The sequence below is a fragment of the Diadema antillarum genome, unplaced genomic scaffold (assembly GCF_040938485.1).
Source record: "Diadema antillarum isolate AM-2024a unplaced genomic scaffold, OU_Dant_1.0 seq00000491_RagTag, whole genome shotgun sequence".
Taxonomy (NCBI): Eukaryota; Metazoa; Echinodermata; class Echinoidea; order Diadematoida; family Diadematidae; genus Diadema; species Diadema antillarum.
In genome coordinates, this window is record NW_027271452.1 from 459,924 (window position 1) to 471,521 (window position 11,598).

The 11,598-nt window shown below is 39.0% G+C and overlaps 1 protein-coding gene across 1 annotated transcript; it reads right to left on the minus strand.

Moving 5' to 3' along the window:
• Nucleotides 1-258: 258 nt before the first annotated feature.
• Nucleotides 259-2,007, minus strand: LOC139733792 (uncharacterized). Its single transcript, XM_071644596.1, has 2 exons — nucleotides 1,825-2,007; nucleotides 259-486 (listed from the first exon to the last, which is right to left on the minus strand). The coding sequence occupies exons 1-2, from the start codon at nucleotides 2,005-2,007 to the stop codon at nucleotides 259-261; spliced, it is 411 nt and encodes a 136-aa protein (XP_071500697.1).
• Between the last annotated feature and the right edge of the window lie 9,591 nt (nucleotides 2,008-11,598).

Below are 11,598 nucleotides of genomic sequence, written 5' to 3' on the forward strand. Positions count from 1 at the left end.
TTGGTCATGATGAAGTGAATTTGTCAATATCATCGTATTTTAGAAAAAGCATTTTTTTCTTCTCACAACATACTCTCCAACAGCACGTTATCTTTAAACAAGATATTCCTCCAAGCTTCTCATGAACTAGGCGTCTCAACATGATGCAAGATAAACCCGAACAGTCGAAATCAATCATTTCAGATCAATTCTAATAATTATGTTATGCAGTGTCTCTTCAAATTTATTTATCGTTGCTGAAGGCAGAGGCTTGAGAGTTCACAATTTTTCAAGAACGCAAACATTACTCGACTGAGATTTCGCGTGTGATGATTGCCTCAGAGTCCGTCTCCAAAGCTGCCTGACCTGAGCACTGAGACCAAAGCAGACGAAGATAAGAATACCTTGCAGAGAGTTCAGGAAGATAAAGACGTACCAGAGACCGCTCACACGGGAGAACGATGCGACGTACCCAAACACCCACGCGAATCCCATCACGGAAGATATCTGTCACGAGGGTCAAAAAGCCGCAGACATGAGGAGTCATCATAAACAGGTACATGTATTCAATATTTTAAACATTCATCCAAAATAAATATATTCATTTTGAATTAAAAAAAAAAGTACTATGCGATCTTGATGCTGTGACATGTTCGATAGCACTGCAAGACTCATGAAATCTACGGACTGCCTTACAAGCTGTATTAAGCATACATGCAGAATTTGGATAAGTTTGTGTGACATGCAGACATTTTGAAACGCAAGAAACTAACTAAACACAAAGTTTATTTCCACTTGTGCTCATTACCAATGCACTACTGATGAAAGCGAGGTTTTTCTTGTAAAACATAATCTCTTATTAATTGATCAATTTGTCACTAACACAGCGTTTGTGTGTGTGTGGCTTTTTTTTGGGGGGGGGGAGGGGGAGGAGAGATAGTTGCGTCATATCGCATAAACTAAGGAGGTAAAATTTTCTTCAACAGTGGTGCTAAGACTAACATTCTTAAAAAGACATCCTACATGATTAAACGGATGCACGTCACGAGACCGACACCCACGAGTCATAAAGCCCACGAGTCATACAGCTCACAAGTCATACAGTCCATGAGTTATACAGCTCACGAGTCATTATACAGCCCATTAGTTCGACACTAAGCTAGCAAGACCCACGAGACCGACACATTAAGCCCCGTGTTATATCATTCGACCTCATGGGCTGTTTTTACCTATAGTGTCGACCTCATGGGCTATATGACTCCTGAGCTGTATGACTCGTGGACCTGTTTTCAATGTCGAACTCGTTGGCTGTATGACTCGTGGGTGTCGGTCTAGTGGGATGACCCCTATTAAACGTACCTTTATATAGATGAGCATTTCTGCAGACTTATCTTCTATAGAAGATTTCTTGTTTTTTAGGGTTGTTTTGGAAGCAAATTCTGCAGCCTTTCGACTCTTGTGAACGCCTGATGCCGTCAAAGCAAAGAATACAATGTTGAGAATGGAACACGCGAAAGCAGGTGCCCCAAACACAACCAGACTCACTCGTCCATCGTTGATCCAGCACGTTGAACGACCCAAACCATACCTCAAGGGTAGCGCAGTATAGTCACTGAAGTGAATTATCACACACGTCAAGACGATCAAAAGGGGACCACCAAAACCAAGTAAAGAGTAACGCAAAAATGTGTGCCATTTCTGTTTCCTATCTCTTCGAAGATTCGTTGGAAACGCAAAAGTGCGAACGAGGTTCCATGCCAGGATAGTCATCCAGAAAAACGCTACTAACCAGGAGTAGTGGGCAAGGATAGCTACAGACACACAGAGCCAGTACATTTCTTTCACAGAAGAATTGACATAAAGCATCAGGATGTGCACAACTATCAATGCAATCACAACTGTCATGACCGATAGGCCTGGAAGAGTCCTTAAAGAAGGAAATATGCAGTATGTAGAAAACGTCAGGACGAGAGCTATCAGAGACAGCGTAAATGCGTAGTAACTGGTCACCTCCTGGGCAGGAGTCATCATAAAGAATTCAGAAATCTCACACATCTCCATCTCCCCGCTCGATCTCAGCATGTATTCACCAGGCTTCAAGATGATGCCCCTGTACTCGACGAGAAGTTCTCCATCGTGATAGAACGTCGAATAAGAAGTATTCGGGACTCTAACAGTATGGCAGTTAATGAAATACAGTCCGTCACTTTCATTTACACATAGAAAAGTAGTTTCGGTATATTCGCTTGTCAGGTTTTCAGAAGGCGGAGCTACAGTGATTGTCTTTGTTACTGAAATCAGAGGCCAGAGAGATCGATTTGTGTATATCATCGTTTCATTATTGACAATAGTCACGTCCACTTTGCCGAGATCTTCATAGGAGAGGATACTACCTGGGCAATGGTTTGGGTTGGCACTGGGATGAATACCACATGTCTGCATGACAGTTGCAGTAAGAATACCGCAAGGGTTTGTCGAATTATGCAGTATTTCCTGTAACGTAGCTCTTAAAGTACTGAGGGTAACCATTTTGTCGTCCCAGATCGTGTATCCTCGAGTAGTCACAGGGTGTGGTAGTTGAGAACCGACATCGTACGACCAATTCGCTGAGATGGCCGTCAGAGTTGCTCGAGGATCTCCTACATTTACTGACATCAAGACATCAGCAAAACAAGATGCTGGGGATCCTCCTAGCCATTGGCCATTTATTGACCAGTCCAATGTCAGTGCGTTCAGAGAGGAGGTGCAGCGTAGCCGATGTTTATCAAAGCTTGACACATAATTTGGCACACATCTCGCGGACTCAAAGTGGTAATTCGGAATCGAGCAGCTGAAGATGTATCGATGGTCTGTTTGAGTTATCTCGAATATTCCGGAAGTGTCATGGTCATAAGCAAGGTCAGTGCCAGGTTCAGTAACTGGTATGTTCTCTACTGATATCATGGGGCATCGGGAATGCACACTAACATTCATTATGCCGTTACAAATTGCGCAGTGTTCGTTTCTATAAGATTTGGAGTGTAACGTGACAGTCGATATGTAAGCACCACAAGCCTCGATCAAGGTTTCATCGGAAAATCCAGGAGGACATTGGGATATGACACTGACACATGTTCGTGGAAAAAGAGGATCATCAGGAGGAATCACAAGAATAGTTTTAGCAGATCTCATCTTCTGCCACGCCAGCAATTGATTTTTGGACACACCATGACACTTTGCGCAGAATCTGTTCTTAAAGTGTATGTTGTGTTCTGCGTCGACGCGCGGCACGATAGTATTGACGGGGCTTGTGCTATTCCAACCACTCTCACATTTCTCTTTGATGACGTCATTATCCCAGTCATCCGGACATCCAGCTACAAAGAAATAGGATCTAGGCCGGAACAATTTACCGTTACGCGAGACACCTTCATTAACTGTTAAACACTCCAGGAATGGTTCGTAGGAGCTTATAAGAAGCCTTTCCTCGGATTTAGTTGGGCAATCCAGCGACCACCGGTGGCTCATGTTTTGGAAAACGGCTGACAAGTCAAAGTTATGTCGGCATTTTGTCACAAAGTCAAAGCAACAATCTTTGTAGATCTCACATACGCGATCACAGCGGCACGTGCGTCGCATGGTATCCGCTGAGTCATGATAACGCAGGGAACTTTGGCAAACATCTTGTGCACACACACCAACGTCTTGTCCCAGCAGACTGTAGGCTGTAAGATAAAGTTCAACAGTTTAGTTGATTATGTTGTATCCTGTAAGTCCTGCAAATCACAAAATGCAATGGGATCACAACATGTGGTCATCTACCATCATGACATGAAATTTCATATACTTGTACTTTCACAATCAATTTCTCAAATCCACATGAAAATAAAGGCAGATTTCAACTACATAATCGTTCATGAAATTGTTCCTTTATTGAAAATCTTACGAGTGTCTCACATTTCATACAAAACCCATGAGAAAAACTTTGTTGCAAGCTATACAAGCGATACGTCTGTAGGATGCTTTTCTCTCTTCGACAAGAAGTTCAAATTCTAACGTAGATGAGAGGAATTTGGAAGGATACGGGTGCGGTGTCGGACCATCCGGAAAGTAGGCATGAGCGTCCCACACGTGCACTTATGTCTTCCCGCAGGAAAGAAACAATGTGCTATATCATATTAAAGAAGTATATCAAGATAAAGGTACAACCCAGGATTATATGATGAGAAGTGAGGTATAGATATGTACCATCTGCCTCTTCATGGGAAATTGTTCTCATGTAACCAGAATTTTCGAGAAAATATGCCGTATGTGAGACTCGGCGGTTATGTATACTTCAAATCCTTCCTACAATGCCATATCATTTGCCTTTAGACAGGTAATGCATTTTAGTTCATGTCTGGTGCAGTCTTATAGTTCAATTCATCACACGAACTCGTGTAAAGAGCTCAGACCAATGAGATGGCAGCGCAAATTCAGTTAGACTTGAAAGAGTACAGGTTTTTAATTTTTAACTCCTGAGAGCTTCTAAGAGGAATTTACGTCTTTTTTGTTGTTATCTATTTTTTGTTGTTATTTTGAATGCTATTTTTTATCTTCTTACCTGGAAGTACTGAATAATTCAATGACCCACCCCATTTATCCCCTGTAGAATACAAGATCACCCGAGAATGTAAGCTCTTACCAGTGCATGCTACACCAGCGACTGTTGTAACGTTTTCTCTGTGTTGTCCGTCCAACCAAAGGTGCTCGCATTCATCAAGAGCCATTTCGTCACCCTGACAAGATATAACGTGTTCGTACATCCTGTTGACCACTCCCGACGCCACTTCATGCACTTGGCGCTCGCCGTGCATGTAACCAAGTTGCCTGCATGCTACTGCCGCGTTCCTGTCAGTCCATCCGAATGCAGGGACGAAGCTGGACCCGCCATGACTGGTGGTAGCCAGCTGCCTGATGACTATCACACCACGTGGGTCCGCACCTTCACTCAGAAGATTGACATCCAAGGGTGTTCCTTGGGGGCAGGCTGGATAAGAGTGATGTTAGCCAATTCAACTGACTGGATTATCACAACTATAGTCAGCTCATTTGCTCAAATGATACAGCAGTCGAGTTCCATACACACACACACACACACACACACACACACACACACACACACACATATATATATATATATATATATATATATATATATACATACATAGGTCTCTTTAGGCTTCAACATCTCCTTTTTTTTTTCATTTGCCCGGATTGCCCTTTGTTACAATATATTTCATGAATGCCGGATTAAAATTATGCTCATTATATGATTTTGTGGCCTGAAATCTGAATGTTGAGGGAGGCTCGAAGAAAAACGAATATTTTATAAAGCAGAGAGGAGAACCCATAACCGGAAATGAATAAAGACAATGAAGAACGAAATATTAAATTTTGAATTGCTACACACTACAACATCACTCAGTGAATACAATCAATCAATCATGGATGCTTTGAATGATGACCTATAATCATGTGGCTTTAATGAGCATGTTCACGGAGACCAGTCATTTCACTTGTAACGAGCTTTGCCTTTCAAAGCGCAAGCGATGGATTCTGCAATGCAGGAATACCATCCTAACAAAGAATTGCTTCCAGTGAATATTTACGGTAAAGATGGCAACATTAAGATGTATATGTTTACATTCACGAGAACATAATACTAATAATACTAAGTATAAGGTACAGTATATACAGTATAAACAGTATGTATGTATATATATATATATATATATATGAGACGATAGACGTAGCTTGAATCCTGACAGTTTGATTTTTATTCTCGAGCTTTCGGGCCCTGCCCTTATCAAGACCGAGGATCAAAGAAATCGGACAAAACATATATACATATATATATATATATATATATATATATTATTTATATATATATATATATCGTCGGGTGCCCGTGCATAGGCCACTAACGCAATACAAATTGTATTGCGTTAGCGGCCAATGCACGGGCACCCGACGATATATATATATATATACACAAATGTGTGTGTGTGTGTGTGTGTGTGTGTAATTCAACACGTGGACAATAATAAGTATAGCTGATGGAATAGTTGAACGGAACTAGAAATCAACGTTGATGTGGCCAAACCAGTGTGAGTATCTATCATCTAATTCTTTCGCTACCATCGACATGATATTTTCGTCCATTGTCGAATGTATATGTTAATGGTCTTAAATTTGTCAAAATATGTGTCTGAATTCTTCTTTACACGAAGGGGAAAGTCTTCTTGCATATTTTTCACAATAGAGAAAGGACAAGGCCCTATAACATTTTGTCTGTTTGAGATGCTTTTCAAAAAATTGGATGTGAAGAAACTAAATCATGCATAAAGAAACCAAATAAAGGATATAATTATGTCCTTTTTGTATTTGCAGCGATACAAAAGCGGTTACCAGTATTTTCGCGGTCACCATGCATAGTTTGAGGCTAAGGAAACAGGAAGATATTTGAAAGTATTTCCAGTGGTTTTCACTTCCTTTGTACACCACATTAGACCTACAAGTTCAAACATTTTGTCTGGTCCTGCGGACCAAGTGCATCCGGTGTACAAAACAGTGCTTTCTGCAAACAGTTAGCCGGGACAATTAGGAAGAATTCTACACTGGTGATTTAATTATCCCTAGTGTATGAGCATAACATAACATCTAACTAAAAGATCCTGTGTCATCTTACCAGCAAGAAGTGTGATTAAAGCGAAGTGACTGATTTATATGCATATCTAAAGAATTATACCAATAGATGTTTATAATGTGTAAAATTATGTTAACTGTCTGTTTATGAGATGACACGGTGGATAAAAAGTAGTGAGCTCATATCTAAGCGGCGATCGTATGATAGTAAGGGGTTGCTATCGAAAAGGTTATGAAGTTTTTATAGCAAACATAATACCTGGCGAGGAATGCTGTAAGAACCTTTCAGGAAGAAAAAAAAAGCAGTAATTGCGTTTATGGATGTTACGAGTATCGCTCCTCTTCCGATCGTCTTACCTGTAGAAAGCCCACTTATGATGAAAAGATGAAATAAATACAGGATATAAGTTCCGGTCGTCATCCAATCCAAGCAGCATTCAAAGCAGCGGAACTTCATTATTGCCGCGCAAGATGGAATCAGAGTAATTGGAAGTCAATCAAGGAAGGTAAATCGCGTTATTTAGTAGACAGTTTTGAGCGATCCAGTTAAATTTCTTCGAATCATCAAGTTTCATGTAATATACGAAGCAGCGGTACGATATCCTTTGTATGACATTTAGAACCTATTTGGTTTACCATTCACCTCAACTGCGTATACATATCGGGTCCGCTTTTAGGATCAGAATATGAAGCTAGGTAGGGCAAGCGATTCTGCGAAATATTTGCTTGTAGGCAGAGACCCGGTGCAGAGACGTACTCTGTAGAAAAGGAAAGCTGCGTGGGAAACTGCTTCAATCATTCTGATTTTATTTTCCTATCGCTGTTGTTTGATTTGGTAAAAAGGAGAGAGCTCACGTTGTGCTGGGGTCAAAAGGATACTCTTGGACTACTCGGATGTGCGTGCGTATGTGCGTGTGCTTCCTTTTTTGTGACCTTGGTACATAGTAGTCGCGTAGTCGACAATGAACGAAGGGCTTTGATCAAGTGAGATGAAAATAGCGGTGCAGCATCTACTATAGTTTTCTAGTTATCTATTCTATTTGATATGTCTTCTTTAAAAGCAGGGTCATCTCATTCGGAGGCCCAATTTAAAGGCCTGCTTTACAAGGAATCACTGCGTCAATATACATTACAATGCACGGCGGACAATAAAAAATCAAGACTTATCTTCCTCGGCAGTACGTTTTGAAATGTCGACTGTTGAGTTTATATTTCAAATATTTCGAATTTAATGTCAGGACTCTCACTATTTTTGTAAAACCAATTTTACTACCAATCGAAGTTCACGTGTCAGTCCAGCGTTCGGGTTTAGGTCCTCTTTATATTAATATAACCCTATACGACAGTTTGGTAGAACTGCTCTCGTGAAAAAGTTCAACAACTGCTTCATGCCGGATTATCTCATTATTTCAGTTGACAGCGTCCTCTGAAAATGAATAGATGAATGAATGAAATCAGCTATATATTGCTGATTCATCAGTAACAGGAGCATGCAACCGAATCTAGTAATTGCGGATTATCAATAGATTGACTTGATCGGGCGGTAACAGCCTTCAAGGAACAACGAGTGAAATAATAAGATATAATAATAATATAAAATTTTTATTACGATTTTGTCAATTTTTTTTTTTTTGAAAATGACAAAAATGGTCTAGAATTTATAGGTTTTTACAACTAATAAACCTAGTTAAAGGGGAAGTACAGACAATTATTCATAAATTCACATCATGTATAGCACGTAAATCGACAGCTCTATGTATAGATCTGTGGAAATTATTGTGGTCCTTGAGCAGGATAACTAGTACTCGGGATAACCCAAAACTAATTTCACTGAACAATTAGTACGATGATATAGGAGGCTCACATTTCAGAACAATGTAATTCCATTACAATACTGCTTGCTTAACAAGTCTACATGATTGTGTCGAATTTGTACACGTTTTTTTTTTTAATCGTTCTCTTTCCTTGAGCCCCCATGAATTTCATGCATACATTTTTATAGTGAACCTGCAATGTCATGATCTTCGTTCATTGTGATTTATTATAACGTTTTGACAACATTCATTTTCGTCATCCCAATCAATATAAATCATGAAACTCTGTATGGCGGATAAGACCTAACCAGGATAATCAATTTATAGTTGACCATTAATGTAAAAGTCTGGAAATCATCCAGAGTTCTCATTTGACTATAAACCTATAAGTGTTTGTTTCTCAAGTCAGACTGAAGTGAAATGACGTACCATTGTACCCACTAACAATTCTGCTGTCATATCAATTATGCAGGTGTTATTTTGTCGTGATAGGGGTACAGTCCGTCCAACCATCAAGAAAATTATCCAGCCTGTCCATCACATTCCATTATAAAATGAAAGTTACTTTACTAAATGGAATTGCCATCGACATAGTAAAACATAAAGAGTATGACTAAAAAACGGCAGTCACGTGTTAAAATGAATTTCATTACATAGTTTATTCATCCCCCCCCCCAAAAAAAAAGAAACAAAAAACAAAAAAACAAACACATGATACAAAGCGGTACATGTGTCAGGTTAACTTTCATCCAGCTGGGAAGGATAGTTCATTTAACACAATATAAAATATATGCACGAATGGCAGTATAACAAAGAAAAAAGGAACAATGCACACTTTGTCATGGTAACAAAAAAGAAGATGTAATCATAACGATGGAAAAAAAAGTGATCCTCTAAAAAGCCAACCTTGTAGGACGTGGAACACTGAAAAGTAAACAAGAGCAACACCAATATACCAATAAAATGTATTCATATTAAATTCGTGTTGATGTGTACCATCGTACATGTACATGAATGAAAGATGGATAGAGGTTTTTAAAAGTCAAGTAAAAATACCGAAGAATTTGATCAAAATCGGACTTTGACCAAGAAAATTATTTCTTTTTTACTTTTGAATTTTCACAAAAGTTAGATGTCATCCTGAACGACGAATGCAGAGATCAGACGCTTCACAACTCTCCTACTGATTTGTGTAATTTCTTTCTTTGAATTATTTAAGAACCAGACGTGCTCTGTGCATGTCACCAGGAAAGCAGGCAAACCAATTAAATATCTTTAACTTTTTATAAAGATGAATTTGAATTGACATGTATGTGTTTCCGCTACATTTATCGGTTGAAAAATGAAACCCCTGAATATCACTTATAACTGCTCTTAGTGCATGGTGGGCTATAGTGTATTGCATTCTAGTGATTGTATTAGGCCTAACTGCGGTTCAGATTTGGTCAGTATTGCAGATTAAATAGGACACGTAGATTGAGTTTTGCAGTACATCTACATTAAACCATGTCAGCTGGTACTTTATGGTGTTTCTTCAGTATTTAATTACAAGGTCGAGGCATACGCACTGAAACACAAGTATTGACAAAATACTTGAATTGAAGTGTTGCCGATCGAAGGGTATTGTACTCCTCCTCGAGTAGGTTGAGTAGGCTGCAACTTGTGGGAGAAAAGTGAAGATATTAATCATTCTTCACTTTTGATTTTCTTTTCTAGACACCAAGTTCATGCTGTCATTGCCAACAGATTATTTCGGCACACAAACTTTTGAGCGAGTCTCTCTTTCTCAAGTGTTCTTGATTCTTGAGAAAGGGTGAATCGCTCGAAAATTTGTGTGCCGAATAAACTGTTAGTATTGACTGCATGAACTTGGTTTATGTTTTATTTCTTCTACAGCAGTTGGACTACTCACACACACACACACACACACACACACACATACACACACACACACACACTCTCTCTCTCTATATATATATACATATATATATATATATATATATATATATATATATATATACATATATATCATTTGCTCCGCGTATTGGCAGTATAATATCATAGGGCCTATAGGTTTTCCCATCCATTTTCGCACTTTTGTCATTCAATTTCAAAGATTTATTATTCAATTTCGTCCCGAGAAGCAGGTGGAACGCAAATCCTAACTTCAATTTCGTCAATTGTCATTGTAATTCGTTTTTCGTCAAACATTTTCGAAGACATAACATTCAGAATCGTCAATTGTCATTCAAATTCGTCCCTCCCGCTGACGGATCGCAGAATGTGAAGATCAAATTCGTCTTTGTTCACACAATTTCATGAATTTTTCATTCAAATTAGTCAGATATTGTCGATTCTTTATTTTGATGGTTAACCAACTTTAAGCCGACACATTTTTACTTTCTCTCGTAAACTGTATCGTTACACATTATTCCCTAACCGTTTGCTTTAACAATACACACGAAAAACAAGACTGCCAACGAAAATGATTGAAGGATAAATGACAATCAAAACTCATAACCCAGGACAGTATGTCAGTGTTACATTTTGAACTTTAACTCGTAATGTTCAGGTTTTCGCATCATAATGCATGAAGCAAAATCTAAATTTTGTACCGTGGAAAGCAGCAAACATAATTATGTTATCCATTCTTTGACATTAAACAGGCGACAATTCTACACTCAGATTTTGTCTTTAATCATGTTTGCCTAGAAATCGTTTGTCAGTGTTTTCGTTTGCGAGGCGGTATACGTATGTTTGTATCAGTGTGTACTCGGATTGCTTGTGTGTGTGTCTGTATCTGTGGTTCTGTGTGTGTGTGTGGGGGGGGGGCACTTTTGTGTATGTTAACTCCTGAATGTAAAATGTGAACTGTTACAGAAAAAAAGAAACAATACATAAATGACTGGAAAATTACACCGGGTAGAGATATGAGACGAATATGAAGGAAAATGTAACGAAAATGATTGACAAAAGACGAAATCGATCCTGCTGTTTTGAGTGCTGCGAGTGAGACTGACGAATTTGAACTGTAAATGACGAAAATGTATGCCAAATGACTAAATTGAATGGACGTTATTTGAAAATGAACGACGAAAGACGAATTTGAAAGTAAGATTGGCCTACTCCCGACATTCCG